Raw genomic sequence first — 17,804 nt, forward strand, 5'->3', positions numbered from 1 at the left:
CCCTGTGTGGATCTGGGCTTCAGAAGGCCTTGGGTGCTGGGGAGGGGCAAGGGTGCTCACTCCAGCTCACCTACCAGCAACCAGTGCCAGGCACCCAAGGGACAGCGGCATGAGCTAATGAGGGCGGTCGCATAGCTGGATGGCATACCTGGATGCCAGGTGCTTGGAGCAGGTGCTGGGGGCTCTGAAGGCCATGGTGTGAGGGGCCAGGTCCCAGTCAGCTGATTCCCTGCTCAGAGGGACACAGGGCTGTATGCTGATTTTCCAGACTAGGGTAGTGGGCCACTTATGTGTGTGTGTTAAAATACATTTGACATAAAATCTACCAACTGAACCATTTTAAGAGTACAGTGCAGCGGCACTAAGTGCCTCTGCAGTGGCGTGCAACCACCCGTGCTACCCATCTCCAGAACTGCTTCATCTTACCAAATGGAGCCCCAGTGATCGCCAATCCACCCAGCCCCCGGCAACCACCCTTCTACTCTCTGTCTCTATGAATTTGACCAGGCATGGGCTTTCCTTGCCCTCCCGCTTCCGGCTCCACAGTGGCTGCTCTCCAGGGGTGTCCCCGGCCTTCCCCTCTTCCATGTTCCCTGCACCATTCTTTCTCTCCCCTTGCTTGGCCAAGCTGCTACCACCACTCTGCGCTCGCCACCATTTGCTCCCAGCTTCTTCCCCTGGTGCTCCTCTCCCAGGCCCCGGTGCTCCTGACATCCCCCTCAGCTCTGCCCTTGCCCACCTGGATGTATCCACCTTCCTCTCCTTCCTTCTGGGGCCAGCAGGTGCTCCGGATCCTGCCCTGACATGGCTCTGGAGAAGGCCATCCTATCCAGTGGCCTTCCCTTGTTTCTCACTCAGATTGACCTTTCTATACTGTTTGATGCTCCTGGCCACTGTCCCCTCCCCATCCTGACGTTCTCTTTCCTCTTGCCCCCAGGAGAGAGTGGAAGAACACAGGCTCTGGAACCCTCAGAGATCTGGGTTCCAACTCGAACATAGGCCTTTACTGGCTAGGACTCTGGGCATGTCATTTCCTGTCACGGAGTCTCAGTTTCCTTATCTCTAAAACAGGACAAGGTGTACAGATCTTGAAGGGTTGTGTGAGGGTCAAATGAGCTAATGTGTATAATGCCAGTCCTGAGCCCAGCAGCTGTAGGGGTCCAGCTTGGCAGCTTCCTTCCGCCTGTTCCTGAGATGTAAGCTCTGTCTTTGTTTTCTTCTCTTGCTCTGGCCCTCACCCATCTAAGAATTTATTTTTTAAAGATTTTATTTATTTGACAGAGGGAGCACAAACAGAGGGAGAGGGAGAAGCAGGCTCCCTGCTGAGCAAGGAGCCCGATGTGGGATGCAATCCTAGAACCCTGGGATCATGACCAGAGCCGAAGGAAGCCGCTTAACCGACTGAGCCACCCAGGCGTCCCACCCATCTAAGCGTTTAGATAGCACTTTTTCTCTCTAGTCTGACTACCTCTCTCCTGAGTTTCACATCCACAATTCCCAGTGGACATCTCCACCTGGGTGCTGCTTTCGTGCCTCCTGCCTCGACTGACCACCACCTTTTCCCCTGGGCGCCCAGGTTCGGAAGCTCTGAGTCATCTCGGACTTTCCTTACTTCTTCTCCCCTTCCACAGGTAAGCAGTCATCCTGCCCTCTGAAATGCCACTCAGACTTCCTTCTCGTCCGTGGTTCCAGCCTTCATCACCTCTCCCTTGGGTGGTAGCTGTGATGTCTCAACTATCTTCTGGGCCACCTGCTATTCATTCCGCTTTTTATTAGGTTTAATTTATTTATTTGTCAGAGAGAGAGAGAGCGCACAAGCATGGGGCGCAGCAGGCAGAGGGAGAAGCAGACTCCCTGCTGAGCAGGGAGCCCGATGCGGGGCTCGAACCCAGAACCCTGGGATCATGACCTGAGCCAAAGGCAGATGCTTAACCAACTGGGCCACCCAGGTGTCCTTCATTCCCCTTCCTTCCTTCCTTTTTCTTCTTTCAAGTTTTTTTAAATAATCCCTACACCCAACATGGGGGTTGAACTCATGACCCCGAGATCAAGAGTTGCATGCTTGGGGCGCCTGGGTGGCTCACTCACTTAAACATCCAATTCGATTTCAGCTCAGGTCATGATCTCAAGGTCTTGACATTGAGCTCCGCATTGGGCTCCATGCTCAGTGTGGAGTCTGCTTGAGATTCTCTCTCTTCCTCTTCCCCTCCCACTCGTGCTCTCTCTTTCTCTAAAATAAATAAATCTAAAAAAAAAAAAAAGTCACATGCTCTTCTGGCTGAGCCAGCCAGGCACACCCCCTCCTTATTTCAAGGTAGGCCTAACCCCAAGATCGCTCACCCTTTCCAAAACTCCCCACCACATCCCACTGCCTTTAGGACAGTCCCAACCTTGGGGCACCTGGCTGGCTCAGTTGGTAGAGCATGGGACTCTTGATCTTGGGGTCATGTTTTTTTTTTTAAAATTAATTAATTAATTAATTTGACAGAGAGAGACACAGCGAGAGAGGGAACACAAGCAGGGGGAGTGGGAGAGGGAGAAGCAGGCTTCCCGCCGAGCAGGGAGCCCGATGTGGGGCTCAATCCCACGACCCTGGGATCATGACCTGAGCTGAAGGTAGACGCCTAACGACTGAGCCACCCAGGCGCCCCGGGGTCATGGGTTTGAGACCCACGTTGGACATAGGGTTTGCCTGACAAACAAAACAAAACAACATAGCCTTCTAGGTCCTCAATAGTCCTATCACTTAGACTGTTTTTTAATTTAAATTTTTTTTTTTTTTTTTTAGGGAGAGGGAGCTCACACACACACTAGCAGCTGGGGAGGGACAAAAGGAGAGGGGGAGAGAGAGTCTTAAGCAGGCCCTGAGCCCAGCAGCCTGATACAAGATGCAGGACTCATTCTAACGACTCAAATCATGACCTGAACCAAAATTAAGAGGTGCTTAACCGACTGAGCCACCCAGACGCCCCAAGACTCTCTGCTTTTTGCTTCATCTATTGTTTTGTGAAATATTCCAAAGCAAATACAGATATGACATTTCACTCTTAAATATTTTAGTATGCATCTTTTTTTTAGTATTCATCTTTAAAAAAATAGAGTAGGGGTGCTTGGGTGGCTCAGTTGGTTAAGCGTCTGCCTTCGGCTCAGGTCATGAGCCCAGGGTCCTGGGATGGAGTCCCGCATCGGGCTCCCTGCTCAGCAGGGAGTCTGCTTCTCCCTCTGCCTGCCACTCCCCCTGCTTGTGCTCTCTCTCTTTCTCTGACAAATAAAATCTTGAAAACAAATAAAAAAGAGTAATTTTCTTATACAATCATACTATCATCACAGCTAACAAAATTGTATTTTCTCATGTCTAATTCTCAGTCCATATTCAAATTTCCTCAGTTGTTCCCAAAATGTCTTTCACAGTTCGTTTGTTCAAAGATTTAATCAAAGACCAAGCATTATACTTGGTTGTTACGTGTCTAAAGTTTCTCAGTCTTGACTTCAGACCACTTGCCCATCCATTTTTGCCACATCCTTCCGGAACACTTTGAGCTAGCCAACCCCAGGCTGCCATCGACTTTGAAAATTACTTTTTTTATACTTGGCTCTTTCCTTGTCTCTGGAACTGAGAGCTTGTTTCTTTATTCTCTAGAGTCACCTCAGAAAGTACCAGCCACCTTTGTGATACGAAATCTGTTCTTTTTCCTCTGGGGCAGAGGCAGCACCTGTCCCACCCTCTGAGATTGTCTGCTTTCCACCAGCGGATTTTGTGTCTGTTCACAACGTGGGCTTGGCTCTGTCTGTTGGCAAACGGCAGGGCCACTGTCTTCCTTGCCTTGCTGGCCCCCCGCCCCTGCCCCCCCATCTCCTGTGCATAGCACATGCCTGGCATCTAGAGGCAGCACACTAAAGAAACTAATGAATACCCTTCTTGTAGCATCTCCGCTCCTCTTCCGCTGCCTGCCTACTGCGATAACCCTAGGAGCAAGGTCCAGAATGGGCTTGGTGTGCCTTGCTGGAAGGTTGTGATCCTGGAAACTGGTTCTTAGTTCAGCCCAGAACTCTTTCCTTTTGCTCTTACAGCTTCTTTCCTTCTTTGCGTACACATACAAAGACTCAGGAAGTGGTTCTTAAGTCAGGACCGTAAGAACCTAAGGGGTGGGGCCCAGGCTGGGGTAGCTCAGAGTAACCGCTGGTTCTATCCTTGGGCTGTTGACACAACTCCTTCTGGGAACCATCATGGCACACAATGGAGGGAGGCAGCTTGAGGCCGCCCCCTCCCCTTCCAGCCTTCACCTGGCTTTGCTCCCAGGTATATGAAGTGCTGCCTGCTAGGATGGGATGGGGAAATCCAGAAGATACACCCATGCCTGCTTCGGTGTCCTCCCCCACCTGGCTGATCCAGGAGTGGCGGGAGCATAGACCTTGCCCACACTCCCCCAGAGGGAGGGGCCGCACCGGACTGGCTTCCTCCGGTTCTCAGCCCACTACTCCGGAGCCCCAGAAAATGGAGAAGGGACTAACAGAGAGGGGGACAGGAACACCCACTCTAGAATGTTGGGGGACTCCCAGGTCGTGAGGCCAGGGACTTTCTGGAAGTGTTTGTTCTGAACCCACCCGATCCCAGGGAGCTAACAGCGCCCTCTGCCGACTGGGCGATGGGGGTGGGGGCTCCAACAGAGACGCGAGCCAGAGGAAAGGAGTGGGCCCCGGGGCGGGGGGGGGGGGGGGGAGGAAGACCTCTTGAAGACCACCTCGTCACCTTGCCTCAGCCCAGCCGCCCGGCGCGGGCGCTCAGTCTGTAGCTCCGGGCCGCTTTCCCCGCCTTGGCTCGCACACGCTTCCTCCGTTTGCTCGAACCGGGCGGAATCAGGCGCCGCTGGGTCCCGCCCTCCCAGCCCGAGGCGGCACGGGGGCCGGGGGCACCAGGAGGACCCCAGGCACCCTGAGGTCCTGCCCTCGGCGCCCTCCCTTCGCGGGGGTGGATGCTGCCTTCCCGGGAGGGGCCACGTGGCCCTGGCCGGGCGGGAGGCTCGGCCCTCCCCTCGCCGGCCTGGTGACTCAGGCCGCAGCTGTTCCCGAGTCACATGAGGGAGGCAGGCGGCCACTGGGCGGAGGAGGCGGCGGGGGAGGGGGCTGCGGCTGGAGGCCGGGGCGGGGCCGCGCGGCGGGCGGGGCCGCAGCCTGGGGGGCGCCGCTAGAGAGCCCCTGAACCGCGGCTGGAGAGGAGCGCACAGCCTCGGGGAGCGCAGGTGAGGCCGCGGGGCCCACGGGCGGCCTCAGTCTGGGTGGGAGGTCGCGGGCAGCGTCCTCCGCTGGGGCCCGCCCCGGGTCCCCGAAGATCCGCCGCGCTCCCGAGGCCCTCGCAACTTTGCAACTTTGCAAAGTTCCGGAGGCCCGGGCGGGGTGCGGTGGGGGGTCGGCTGTGCTTATGCTTTGGGGGAGGTCAGAGCGCAGGGGAAGGCGGCTGGGGGAGGGTCGCGCTTGGGCCGAGGACCGTTTGTAGCGGCTGGCTGGGTGGGAGGGGGTGTTGGGCGCTGGGGTCTGGCGGGCCGAGGGTGGGCGTCGGGCTCCGGCCTCGGTCGGCGCCCTGGGATCCCGCCCGGGAGGCGGCGGGGCGGGTCCGGGCTTCGCGGCGGTCGCCCCCACCCCTCTCCAGCCCGGGAGAAGAGGGGCCTGGGAGACGTGGATCTGACCGCGGGTTTCCGGGTGGGAGGGGCCGGGAATGGGGGCGGCGCAGGGAAGGCCTCGAGGGCCGGCAGGGAGCACGGAAACCGAGGTCCCCCCTCGGCCGGTTCTCATCTCCCTGCGCTCCCCTCTTCCCCAGGCCCGGCAGCCATGGCGGTGGAAGGAGGAATGAAATGTGTCAAGTTCTTGCTCTACGTTCTTCTGCTGGCCTTCTGCGTGAGTGGGAAGGGGGCGATGGGGGCGCGCTGGCAGGGTGCGGGGAGACCTGGATCCGGAGTGTTGAGGGCTTGAGGGGCCGAGAATGAAGGCAGCTGGAGACCAGATGCGGGAGAAGAGCCCGGGGAACAGGCCTAAGACAGCATGGCCACCCCACCCCCTCCAGCTTTCGGGGTCGTCTAGAGGCTTGTTTGGACCAAGAATGGACAGCGTGGGTGCAGAGCACCCTCCCCCTCGCCCCTTCTGGCCCTTCCTGTCTGGTGACCCAACTACTTGTGATACAGGGCAATGGGGCAACCAGCCAACGGCCGGCCTGATGGCTATCGCTGTGGGCCTTCCCTCTCCTCCCCACCCTCCCCTCCCCCTTACCCCTCATTCCTTTCCAGTCCCTCATTCCTTTCCAGGCCCTCGTCCCTCATCCCTTCTCTTAGCTGCTTGGGGGTGGGGAAGGGCTCTGCCCACCTCAGTTTGCTCCTGTCCTGGGCTCCTGGCGTCAGAGACTGCTCTTTGTCAAGGGAGGGGCACACCACGCCTGCCTTTTTTTCTTCTCCTCTCTCCTCCCTGGCCTAGTGGGCCTGAGGAAGCCTAGTCACAGCTGATGAGGATGGGGCGGGCTCTGGAAGACAGTGAGAGGGCAGTTCTGGGAGCCCTTGAGGCGCATAGGAAGCACCACTCTAGGTGAGGAGTATGTGCCCTGGGGTTAGGGCTTTCTGGGAACTTCTCTTTTGGCATTTGATCAAACTGTGGGGCCAGTATGGGACACCCTCTTCCCCTGCACTCGTTTCCTGGAGGTGTGCGGCTCTGCCTCGCTGGGATGGGGCTACGGCTGTGTCCTGGGTGTACCTGCTGCCCTCCACCACGGAGGGCTGACAGGTTGTGGGGCTGGCCTCACCCTGACCTGCCCTTCTCACAGGCCTGTGCAGTGGGGCTGATCGCTGTGGGTGTAGGGGCCCAGCTGGTCCTGAGTCAGACCATCACCCAGGGGGCCACTCCCGGCTCCCTGTTGCCCGTGGTCATCATCGCAGTCGGTGCCTTCCTCTTCCTGGTGGCCTTTGTGGGCTGCTGTGGGGCCTGCAAGGAGAACTACTGTCTTATGATCACGGTGAGCTGGGTGTGGGGCCAGCGTGGGGGTCCGGGGCTGCAGGGAGGGCGTCCACGGAGGGGGCTCACGAGCTGAAGTGAGGAAAACCTTTATGAGTGAGCTAGAGGCTGGCTGGGCCACAGCAGGCCGCTCTCACCAAGACTCCAAACCTGACCCCTGTCCACCGTGCCTGCAGTTTGCCATCTTCCTGTCACTCATCATGCTGGTGGAGGTGGCCGCAGCCATTGCTGGCTATGTGTTTAGAGACAAGGTAAGCTGGGGAAAAGGGGAGGGCCCTACCTCAGAGGTCTGGCTGCTCTGATATGTGTGAGCCCTGAAGTTTGACCTCAGCAATGCTCCTTCCTCTTCCCAGGTGATGTTAGAATTTAATAAGGACTTCCGGCAGCAGATGCGGAATTATCGGAAGGACAACCGCACGACTTTGGCCCTGGACAAGATGCAGGAAGATGTGAGTGAGGTTGCTGGGAGCAGGGGTAGTGGGGGAAGAAGATTCTTATCTTCACATTGAAGGCGGAGGTTCACGTAATAACTTTCTCCTCGATATTTCTCTTCTCCCGCAGTTTAAATGCTGCGGGGCGGCTAACTACACGGACTGGGAGGGCATCTCTAGCATGCTCAAGGGCCAAGTTCCTGACTCCTGTTGCATCAATGTCACGAAGGACTGTGGGGTTTCTTTCCATGTGAAGAACATCTACACCGAGGTAGGGAAGAAGCTGAGCTAGCAGGGAACTTGGGAAACCTGGGAAAGATTTCAAGGGTTGAGAGAGGGACCAGGGATGGAGTGGAGAGGGTTGGGTCCCTGGGATGGGGAGGGGATCTGGGAGTGCTAGGGGTGGGGTGAAAGGTAGAGAGAGTAGGGAAGAGACAGAGGGACCGGGGAAGGTGGGTGGGAAGTTTCTGATTATGTTCTTGCCTCGTGTGCCTACTACCCTTCAGGGCTGTGTGGAGAAGATTGGGGGCTGGCTGAGGAGAAATGTGCTGGTGGTGGCCGCAGCGGCCCTGGGCATTGCCTTTGTGGAGGTGAGAGGCACCCTTGGGACTCATTCTGGGGCATCTGGGCAATAGGGGCAGTGGGAGGAGGGTGCTGGGGAAGTCCCGGCCTGGGGACGGGGGCCCTGGTTGTGTTTGGGGTCTCTTGGGTGGGCCTGGGATACTTTTGCCTTTCTGACTCCTCACCGCTCTATCTTTACTTTTAGGTACTGGGAATTGTTTTTGCCTGCTGCCTCGTGAAGAGTATCCGAAGTGGCTATGAAGTGATGTAGAGGGTCTGGTCTCTTCAGCCCCCTCATCTAAGGGAGTGGGATAGTACACTCCAGGTTTTTCAATTAAACGGATTATTTTTTCAGACTGAAAAAAATAGTCTGTTTGTCTTGAAGACAGTGATAACTTTAGCCTTTTCTTCTCCTCACCCATGTTCCTGTCCTCTGGGATCTTGTTCTGTATGCACCTCGGGAAGGAAAGGTGTGTTTTGGGGGGGGGGTGTTTGGGAAAGGTGGGTTTTGCTGAAGGCGCTGGTGGGGCTGGCAGTGGGAGTGGGGATCTGGGGGAGGCTGGGACCCACTGCGCTCCCTGTCTCCTAGTCCTGCACTGCCACGTTTAGTGCTGCAATGTTCATGAAGCCATGTCCTGCAAAAGTCAAAGGGATTCCCCACAAAGGCCCTACCTGGGAGAGGCCAGCCCACATCTAGCACGGGCATCTGTTCCTTGGTGTTCTGCCCACCTCTGAGGGCCTAGCAACTCCCTCCCAACAAAGGGGACCTGGCTCCTTTTAGGGTGGTGGTAAGTTGCTGACACCTTTGTGGCCAATACCATCCTTCTTGACTTAGATAAGAGGACAATTTAGGGGTTCCTGGGTGGCTTGATCGGTTGAGCATCCGACTCTTGGCTGACTCAGGTCATGAGATCAAGCCCCATGTTGGGCTCCCTGTTCAGTGGGGAGTGAGATTCTCCCTCTGCCCCTCCCCTCGCTCGCATGGTCTCTCTCAAATAAAAGTGTAAAAAAGAGGGGGCACCCGGGTGGCTCAGTCAGTTAAACGTCCTGCCTTTGGCTCAGGTCATCATCTCAGGGTCCTGGGATTGAGCCACACATCAGCCTCCCTGCTCTGTGGGAAGTCGGCTTCTCTTTCTTCCTCTCCTCCAACTCGTGCTCTATCTCAAATAAACTCTTTAAAAAAAATAAAAATAGAGGGGACAATTTAAGTGGGTATTACCTTTTTTCCCCATGGAAACCACCCAGCCTGGTCCTGACCCCTCTTCACTACCTTCCCTCCCTCCCAAGAAAAATAGGTAACGGCCATTTGTACTCTAAACACCGAACTGCAACTTTACTCTTTGTAGAAAATAAAGGAAATGTCCAACGGTGCCTTCTCGTGGCCATTCCAGGTGCAGCTTCAAAGAGCACTCGTGTGCCCAGTGGTTGCTAGTGGTTTTGCAGGTACTAAACACGCTGGGGACCCTGGGCATTAAGTCAGCCTAAGGGGTAGCACTTAAATGGGGTCAATCTCCCACTGGACAACTTCATTTCTGCCCACCTACAGTGTTTTGTTTGTTTAACGAGACATATTTATTGAGTGCTTATTTTGTGCCAGGCATCAGGCAGTACCAGGGTGGGAGCAGAAACAATGTGCTGCAGGAAGGCTGGATTCAGCAGACTGCCTGGGCGGGCTTGGGAAGGACCCAGGTGAGCACAGCATCCACCAGGCTGGCTGGCAGGTAGGAGGCTGGCAGCCAGAGCAGCTTGGCATCCCAGCCTGGGCTGTAACGGGTTCTGGGGTAACGAGCAGTCAGGGCATGCTCCAGGCACCTGCTCACCTTGGTCAGGTCTGCGTCACAGATCAGGTTCATGATGCGCTGCTGCACTTCCAAGTCTGCATCCCAGGAGGTGGTTGTAATCAGTGTCCCTTCCCACTCCAGCCCATGCCAGGCCCTGTCTTCTGGGTTCTGGAGCTGGTCCCCAGCAGAGGTCAGAGGGATCCTTAGTCCCTCCCCAATTTGGCAAGTGGGCAGGTTCCACATGGCCTGGGTGTCCTGTGGCACCCCATTCACCCTCACATCCTCCCAGCAGGCTGGTGTAGGACAGGCTTTTCTGGCACTCTCCTTTCCCCTCGTAAGCCCGTGTGGGCCCAGATACTCACATTTGGTGAGGAAGGCGTCCCCATAGGCGGCCTGTGTGGCGGGAGGTAGCCGTGCCCAGCACTCCTGCAGTGTCTCCTCCAAACACTTGAGATTTGTCACAGGGGTTCGGAAGAAGCCAGGCTCCACGATGGAGACTCGGACCCCAAAATGAGCCACATCCCGCCTGGATGGGGATAGAGGGAGGGTTCTGGCTTCTTGCCTTTACAGGAAAGGGATCCTCAGGGACTTGGGTGTGGGGGCTAAAATGGGAAAGTTATCACGGGCCGAGAACCGGGGTATTGAAGGTAAAGGGGATCCCTGCTGTCCTGGGATGGGGGCAAGTGGGCTGTGTATTTATGAGGTTTGTTTTCCTTTGTAGTCTAAGATCTAGAACAGGGGTCAGTAAACTTAAAGGGCCAGACAGTAAATATTTTTGGCAATACAGGCCTAAAAATTAATGATATCAGTCAGGGAGGTACTTACCTCACCATTTTATAATGTAACCATTTAAAATGTAAACACCAGGGGCGACTGGGTGGCTCAGTCGGCTGGGCGTCCGACTCTTGATTTTGGCTTGAGTGGTGATCTTGGGGTCATGGGATTGAGCCTTGCAGCAGTGGGGAGTCTGCTTGAGATTCTCTCTCCTCCCTCTGCCCCTCCCCCCATGCACACGCACGCTCTCTCTCTCAAATAAATACTCTTTAAAAAAAAAAATAAAATGTAAACACACCATTATTAGCTGGTAGGCAATTGGCCACATTTGGCCTAAGAACCAGTTTGCCAACTCCTGACCTAGAACTACCCCATTCCCTAGGTCCCAGAGCATAGGGTTTAGTCCTGGGTGCTGGACAGGAAGGGTGTAGCCTGGTATTTGCTGGGCAGACTGCACACGCACCGAACCTCCTTGACACAGATGCAGAAATCCAAGTAGAAAGTGTGTGTTCCATGATGCTGACTGGAAAATTAAAGGACCAAGCGACAGGGACAGAAGTACACGAAATTCTTTGCTGAGCGATGGTGACGAAGGCAGGCTTCCTATAGAAGGTGGGCTGGCTGGGGGCACATTACTGCTCAAAATTCAGACCCTGATTCCCTGTGGTACCTGTCAAGTGTCCTTCGTGCTCTCATGGGACTTCGAACATTGTTATTTAATTAAAAAAAAATTTTTTTTTTTAGATTTTATTTATTTATTTGACAGCTAGAGAGGGCACACAAGCAGGGGGAGCGGGAGAGGGAGAAGCGGGCTTCCCGCCGAGCAGGGAGCCCGACGCGGGGCTCGATCCCACGACCCTGGGATCATGACCTGAGCTGAAGGCAGACAGATGCCCCCAATTTTTTTGTTTGTTTGTTTAAAGATTTTATTTATTTGAGAGAGTGAGCACTAGAGAGAGCAAGCATGAGTGGGAAGCAGAGGGAGAAGGAGAAACAGACTGCCCGCTGAGCAGGGAGCCCGACATGGGGCTTGATCCCAGGACCTGGGATCATGACCTGAGCCGAAGGCAGACGCTGAATCTACTGAGCCACCCAGGCGGCCCTGAACGTTTCTGTTTAAATATGGAGGGCAGGAGAACATAAAGGTGAGGGGCAAGCAGACCTGGGGGTAAGTCCCACTGCTTCCACTAACTAGTTGTGTGGTCTTGGGTAAGTTATGTTACCCTGTGGATATTCATGCCCATCCCTTAGAGGGCTGCTGGGAGAAAAAGAGGAGAAAATGTTCTGTAAAGGTACTAGCTCATCACAAGTAGTAGTTACTAATACTACTACTAGGGGCAACAGTTTAGTTGAGCCCTAAACTGTCTCCTCTTCAGGACCCCACCATGCTAGGTTTTAGTCATCTCTGCAGGGCAGCCCAGGGCTCTGCACCCCTCACCTCAGGCTGTCAGAGAAGGCCTCCAGGCCAAACTTGGAGACACAGTAGCCCCCACCACTGGCTGCCAGGCGACCCAGGACACTGGTGATGTTGACCACCCGGCCCCGGGCCTGCTGCAGCAGGGGCAGCAGGGCAAGGGTGATGCCGATGGGACCGAGTGTATTCACATTCAGCACCCGATGGAAATCATTCTGTGTGAGCCACGGTGTGGGCCCAATGATCCCGGCCACACCAGCATTATTCACCAGACCAAAAAGCCCTGTGGAGAGATGAGACAGATACCACAGGGTAGGTAAGGCATTCCAGCGCACTCTCTCCCGATCACTGCTCCTTCCCCACGCAGTCCCTCCAGCTTCCCACTGCCCCTGTGAGTGAGCACCCTGCACCATGGCCCGGCGGCCCCGGCGCTACTCACCTGCTTCCCCAACATGTGTTTCCACCCACTTGGCTGCCCGCTGGACACTCTGGGGATCCGTGACATCCAGCAGGGTGGTGTGGAGGCGGGAGGAGGCCACTCGCTGTAGGTCCTCTGCCCCTGAGGGGGTCAGGCAGCTGGCCAGGACTCGGAAGCCTCTCTGGTCCAGTCTCAGGGCCAGAAGCTTCCCGAAGCCTGAGTCACAGCCGGTGATGAAGACGAAAGCATCGCTGGCGGGCAGGCTCTGCCGGTCCCTGAGTGACCACAGCACTGCCCAGAGCAAGACTCCCAGCAGCAGAGGCAGCCACATGGCCAGAGCCCAAGTGACCGGCAGGTGGCAGCCGAGGCTGGGCAGGAAAACTTGTCTAGTTTACTCTGGCTCTTAAACCCTTGTCCCTAACATCCTCCCTAGCTGGAAGTCTGGTCTGAGCAGATTGAGAAGTTATCTGCTTGGCAGGTAACTGGCAAACGCTGGCTCACCTAAGCAAAGCAAAGATCCAGGCAGACCCTGTATCTGCGGCCACCTCACCTAAAGCCAGATGAGCCGGGGCCGGGGCACGGGAGCAGAGGAATCTGCTTGGCTTTCACCTCTCCTGCTAAGCCAGCGGCATCTGAATTCTCTACATGTAAACTGGGCCTTATTTTTGGGAACACGTACAGGGCAAAGAGCACTTCAGTCCTGTTGGCCCCAAACTTCTCACCGCATCTCTGAACCTGTTTTCTACCCTACCAGTGGGGCCAGCACCCGCTGTGGCCCAGCTGGGAGCTGTGGAGGGTCAAGGGCGATCATGTGTGAGGAAGCACATGAAAAGCTGCCGGCTTCGACTCATCAACACGTGTGAGACTAGGGGAGCCCCCTCTGAGCACCCAGCTCCCGCGCCCCTGCTTACCTCTGGGGAAAGCGAGCAGGTAGTACAGTGCCTGAAGCTCCTTCTTTTGCTCCGTTTGAGAGACTTTGCTCCCAGTCTTTCCAGGCTTCCACACTAGCTACAGCTAATGCCAAAGTCCGCAGTGGGTGGCCTGGGTCCCGGAAGTATTAAGTGTGTGTGTCGGGGGGGGGGGGGGCTGGGAGGAGGAGCCAGGGAAGCTGGAGGCGGCAGTCAAAGCCAAGGCTTGGCACAGGCCAGGCATGCCCAGGCCCCCTTCCCGGCTGTCTTTTCCAGCCAGGGTGCCTGATTGCCTCTGTCATGGACTACTAGGAGGAGGGACATGTCAAGGATGGGCAGCTGCCACTCTGTTGGTGACCTTGGACCTGCCACTCCTCCTTCCAAGTCCTGAAGCGCCCCCATGCCCAAGAATTAATCTCCAACCTGGTCCGGACTCATGACACTGCTTAGCACCAGGCTGGGAGAGGCCACGAGCTCGTGGAGAAGCAGAGAGCCAAAGCTGGGACCAAGCCTGCTCTGCGTCATAGTTCTCCTCTGCAGGGAACTGAAGTCCTGAGTTAGGAAGCTTGGGGCAGGTGCCACTAACCTTCTCTGGGGAGGTGTGGGAAACTTCCGCCCTCTGCTTATGCAACATGCACCGGCACCAGGCCCAAAGAGGGATGGGATGGTAAGAGGACGCTGGTTCTACCCTTTACCCAAAAGGTAACTGTCACTTAGGGAAGCAGTCTTTGAATCTTCCACTCCTACCCACCACGCTGGGCTAGTAGCTCTTTGAAACATACCACGGAGAAACGGAGGCTTGTGTTTTATTCTTGGCCTGTCAGCTTCCCCCATGGGGGAGGTAGGAGGGGTGGCGTAGAGGGAAGGGAAGAGGGGCTAGGAGGGGGCAGACTGCAGCTGCCCTTTGTACACATATTCCAGTGCAGTGGCAATGGTGCGCATGTCCAGCTCGATGCTCCGAGCCCAGTTCTCCACATCCCCGATTTCCTGGGAAGGGGAGGAGATGGGAGGCTGGGAATCAGGGTGCGTGGAGTGTGGCAGATAGGGACACCTCCAGCCATCCCCTAGAAAGGGCTTTGCTTGAGCCCACCAACTACTTTTATCTCTAGCTTCTCGGACACTGGGGCCATAGATACCATTTCTGGGACCATTCCCATTTTCTTTTTAACCTGAGGCCTGAGCTGACCTGACTGGAGGCAGTCAGTAGGGTCCCAGTGCTGTAGGGAGTGTGGCCCACCTTGAGTGCCTGATTGAAGTTCTCCACCATCCCGATCCACTGGCCTGTTTGCTTGGCAAACTGGGCAGCCTGGACCTGTAGGGTCTTCACTTCATGGTCCAGCTTTCTCTGGTTCATGTAGGCCTGGGCCACACTAGAGGTCGGAAGAAGGATGAGATCAACTCACCCAACTGGTGGGGACTGGTTTCCAGGACTAATATTCCACTGCGAGGGTGGGAGGGCAGCCAGCAGCCAGACTGGGGAAAACCTCACGATTCTGGCCATTCTTGGATGTGATGCAAATGACTACCATTCATGCAAATGAGCCAGCTGCTTCCTCCCACTCCGAGCATTCCCAGGAGAGCCTAGCTGGGAGCTGACTGAACACTTACCATCTCCTACCCCACAGAGGAATTCCTAAAGCTGGGTGAGAGAAGGGAGGATTAACCTGGAGGGAATATCCCTGGGGAAGAAGCTGGGAGGGTAGAGGGGGCTCAGAGAAGCTGGGAAAATCCAGCAGCAGGGACACAGCTGGCCGTGCTTGGAAGCCCAGGGATCTGTGCAAGAAGTTGGGAAGGGAAATTGAGCCCCTCCCTGAATCTGGGGTGGGATGGGCGAGCAGCCCCCCTCCCCAGGAACTCAGGGTCAAGAGAAGATATCCCAGGGGCTTCTTCTTGGCTCTCAGTCTCTCTCCCAACCCTTCTCCTTTCGCCCACACAGATGGAGGAACACACACACACACACAATCTTTCTCTCTCTCTCACCCTTTCTTCCTTCTGCTCTGGGCAGTTTTTCTTTTCTCCTCAATCAAGATTGTCTGCAGTTACCATTAATGCCATGAGGTTGCTATCCCCAAACCCCTGCTCTGCCCCCCTTCCCCCAATCTCCCCATCCCACAACAACTGTTCTCTCTCATTGGCTGGTGAGTTTTTCGCTCCCCATCCTAAAGCTCTAGGTCATCTGGGAGACTCCACATCCGCTGCCCAGCCCCCACTGGAATCTGTGGGGGCTGGAGGGGGCAAGGGGTTGAGGTGGGTGGAGAGAATGGGAAGGACACCTGACAGGGGCTGAGATAGACTAAGGCTTTGTTTTCCTTTCCAGGGAAGGAGAGGACCCGTGGGCAGCAACACAAAACCCTTTCTAATCTGGCTTTGGCTTAGTTGTCCTCTAAGCTGGAAGAGGGGTGGCCCCTAGCAAAGGAAGAGCAGAGGGAGAAGTCTGGGCCAGTCTCACAGCAGAGCCCAAGAGGCGCCAATGTGGGAGGGAGGAAAGGGGGCAGACCTTGTCCTTTCTCTTTGGGACACAGCTTGGCCATAGTGGGGGGGTAGTGTAGGAGCTGAAACAGTAATAGCAGGGGGGCTCCCAATGCTTTAAGAGAGTCCCCTGGCAGTTCCTAAAATCCTAGTTTTTCCTGTTGACCTCCCACTCTCACACTGAGTGAAGGGAGAAGTCTGGAGGGGAGCGAGATCAGAAGCCCCAACCACAGCCTCCTTGTCCCCTCATCTTCCCCAGAGATGAGTCATGAAGATGACAGTCCCTGTATGGCTCACTTGGGTGACTCAGTCTCTGGATTCACAACCAAGCTATTCTACTTGTCCTGGGGTGGAAGGCATCATACTTCCCCCTTTCTTCCAATCATCATCTCAGTACTCTTCTGGGTCACTCAGGGTCAAAAGACAATATTCTTTGCTCCTTCCCAAGTCTTTGGTTGTTACTGACATTCTCCTATAGGACTGTGGCAGGAGGTGGGCTCCGGAGACCCGGAAGGAAGGGACGAGACGGCCTGGCTCTGCTATAGCTCCTGGCGTAGGTTCTGCCCTCACCCTCACCAGCTGTGCCATCTCTCTCCCGTCAGCTGCTCCCCAGGCCTGCCAGAGGGTGGGAGGTAGAGAAGGAGAGGGTGGCAAGTTTTGGGGAAGGGGGGTGCTTGCCCTCCTGCTGAGGCGACAGCTGCACTTGGAGGGGTGAAGGGAAGTGGGCAGATGGCATCAAGCTGTGAGCAACAGGGAGGTTACTGTGGGGAGGGGGGACTCTGGCCGCTTCTCCAACCACTGCAGCTGCTCCTCGGTTAGGGGTCAGAGCTGACTCAAGCCTCTCCCCATGAAGTTAAGCTGGCGGAGGGGAGGGGAGGGGAGGGAATGAATGGAACACCTCACCCCCTCAACAGCAATCCGAGGTCTGGACCTTGTCAATGCCTAAACTTGTGTGTGTGGGGGGGTGGGGGTGGGGGTGGGGGAGGGTGCTGATGGGGAGTTCATACCCCACATTGAGGTGATCCACCAAAGCTTCTGTCAGGCAGGTCGCTGCAGTGATAGCCTCTCGCCTCCTCTTCTCTGGGGATAGGGGAAAGGGATTGGAGTGGAGACTCGGTTTTCTGAAGGGTGCTAAGGGTCGCCACCCGCTAATTACTATTCCGCTAGGTGCGGGAACATCTCAACTAATCTCACAGTGCCGGAGCTGAAAAGGACCTTGCAAAACATAAAGCAAGCCTTTTCATTTTATTGTTTTTCAAACTTTTTATTAAAAAAATTTTTTTTCCTAATTCTTTTCATTTTAGAGGTGAGTTAACTGGTACCCTGGGAACGGAAGCGACTCGCCCAGGGGCGCTAACGAGTCAGTGGCAGCCACCCAGGACTCCAGACCCCCGGCACTATTTTCCCACTATCTTGGCTTGAGGATTCCCAGGCCAGATCCTCGAAGGGCCCCACCCCCATTTCCGTCGTTTCAGGCCGCCAAGACTCTCATCCCAGTCGGGCCCCAACACCCCGGTCCCTCAGGAGCGTCCCTTCCCATTTTCGGGCCGAGAGGGGCTCCCTGGGCCAATCGGCACAGCGCTGTTCCACGCGCAGGGGCGGGGCGAGGATGCGGGGAGACGGAGCGTGGGGGGCGTTACGTGGAGGGGGGGCCGGCTCGCAGTGTTGCCGAAGGGACCAGAGCCCGTTGGCAAGGGAACGGGATTTCCAAAAAAGCGCCCCCACCCCCTCCCCGCCGCCCGCGCCCACCAGCCCGCGTCCTTCCCTGCATCTGGGCCGTTACTCGAGGTCCAGGCTCCGGGCTGAGGCTAGGCCGCGGCGGGAGAGAAAACGGCGGACGGAGACGATCGGCTCACCCTGCAGCTCCTTGCGTTCGTTCTGCTTGGCCTGGTGTTCCTTCAGCAGGCGGGACAGCATGGTGGCGGCGGGCTGGGGGCTGGGCACGCCAGGCCCCCTCCGACTCCAGGAACTGGAACCCGCACCTCGGCTCCCGCGGGGCCCGGGTCACGTGACCGCAATGTCACGTGAGGCCAGGACCGCCCCCTTTTGAGAGCG

The 17,804-nt window shown here is 56.3% G+C and overlaps 3 protein-coding genes across 4 annotated transcripts; 1 reads left to right on the forward strand and 2 right to left on the reverse strand.

The window, feature by feature from the left end:
• The first annotated feature begins 5,093 nt into the window (after nt 1–5,093).
• CD63 (CD63 molecule) lies at nt 5,094–8,351 on the forward strand. The gene is made up of 8 exons (XM_025882799.2): nt 5,094–5,240; nt 5,816–5,892; nt 6,806–6,994; nt 7,170–7,244; nt 7,347–7,442; nt 7,555–7,695; nt 7,931–8,014; nt 8,191–8,351. Exons 2-8 carry the CDS (start codon nt 5,827–5,829, stop codon nt 8,254–8,256), a joined length of 717 nt encoding a protein of 238 aa, XP_025738584.1. The 5' UTR covers nt 5,094–5,240; nt 5,816–5,826; the 3' UTR covers nt 8,257–8,351.
• A 1,182-nt stretch (nt 8,352–9,533) lies between these two features.
• Nucleotides 9,534–13,918, reverse strand: RDH5 (retinol dehydrogenase 5). 2 transcript variants are annotated; one of them, XM_073900874.1, is made up of 5 exons: nt 13,284–13,918; nt 12,394–12,740; nt 11,979–12,237; nt 10,129–10,292; nt 9,534–9,861 (listed from the first exon to the last, which is right to left on the reverse strand). In XM_073900874.1, the coding sequence occupies exons 2-5, from the start codon at nt 12,701–12,703 to the stop codon at nt 9,638–9,640; spliced, it is 957 nt and encodes a 318-aa protein (XP_073756975.1). In that variant the 5' UTR covers nt 12,704–12,740; nt 13,284–13,918; the 3' UTR covers nt 9,534–9,637. The 2 variants fall into 2 exon arrangements, with proteins under 2 accessions (XP_073756975.1, XP_073756976.1); XM_073900875.1 differs by having other exon boundaries at nt 9,682–9,940; nt 12,394–13,918.
• A 144-nt stretch (nt 13,919–14,062) lies between these two features.
• On the reverse strand, nt 14,063–17,778 carry BLOC1S1 (biogenesis of lysosomal organelles complex 1 subunit 1). The gene is made up of 4 exons (XM_025882800.2): nt 17,606–17,778; nt 16,757–16,829; nt 14,518–14,650; nt 14,063–14,267 (listed from the first exon to the last, which is right to left on the reverse strand). Exons 1-4 carry the CDS (start codon nt 17,664–17,666, stop codon nt 14,157–14,159), a joined length of 378 nt encoding a protein of 125 aa, XP_025738585.1. The 5' UTR covers nt 17,667–17,778; the 3' UTR covers nt 14,063–14,156.
• Between the last annotated feature and the right edge of the window lie 26 nt (nt 17,779–17,804).

The sequence above is a fragment of the Callorhinus ursinus genome, unplaced genomic scaffold (assembly GCF_003265705.2).
Source record: "Callorhinus ursinus isolate GAN/ISIS: 27379988/994484 unplaced genomic scaffold, GSC_fseal_2.0 scaffold14, whole genome shotgun sequence".
In the NCBI taxonomy this organism is placed as follows: domain Eukaryota; kingdom Metazoa; phylum Chordata; class Mammalia; order Carnivora; family Otariidae; genus Callorhinus; species Callorhinus ursinus.

What these genes read in the sequence shown, in the direction of transcription:
- RDH5 (XM_073900874.1), bottom strand. Translation starts at nt 12,703, where the DNA reads ATGTGGCTGCCTCTGCTGCTGGGAGTCTTGCTCTGGGCAGTGCTGTGG. An exon ending in AACACATGTTGGGGAAGCAG is followed by an intron (nt 12,238 to 12,393) that starts GTGAGTAGCGCC and finishes ATCTCTCCACAG; the next exon opens with GGCTTTTTGGTCTGGTGAAT. An exon ending in GCCTTCTCTGACAGCCTGAG is followed by an intron (nt 10,293 to 11,978) that starts GTGAGGGGTGCA and finishes ATCCCCATCCAG; the next exon opens with GCGGGATGTGGCTCATTTTG.
- CD63 (XM_025882799.2), top strand. Translation starts at nt 5,827, where the DNA reads ATGGCGGTGGAAGGAGGAATGAAATGTGTCAAGTTCTTGCTCTACGTT. An exon ending in GCTATGTGTTTAGAGACAAG is followed by an intron (nt 7,245 to 7,346) that starts GTAAGCTGGGGA and finishes TCCTCTTCCCAG; the next exon opens with GTGATGTTAGAATTTAATAA. An exon ending in TGAAGAACATCTACACCGAG is followed by an intron (nt 7,696 to 7,930) that starts GTAGGGAAGAAG and finishes ACTACCCTTCAG; the next exon opens with GGCTGTGTGGAGAAGATTGG.
- BLOC1S1 (XM_025882800.2), bottom strand. Translation starts at nt 17,666, where the DNA reads ATGCTGTCCCGCCTGCTGAAGGAACACCAGGCCAAGCAGAACGAACGC. An exon ending in GTGGATCACCTCAATGTGGG is followed by an intron (nt 14,651 to 16,756) that starts GTATGAACTCCC and finishes TCCGACCTCTAG; the next exon opens with TGTGGCCCAGGCCTACATGA. An exon ending in ACTTCAATCAGGCACTCAAG is followed by an intron (nt 14,268 to 14,517) that starts GTGGGCCACACT and finishes TCCCCTTCCCAG; the next exon opens with GAAATCGGGGATGTGGAGAA.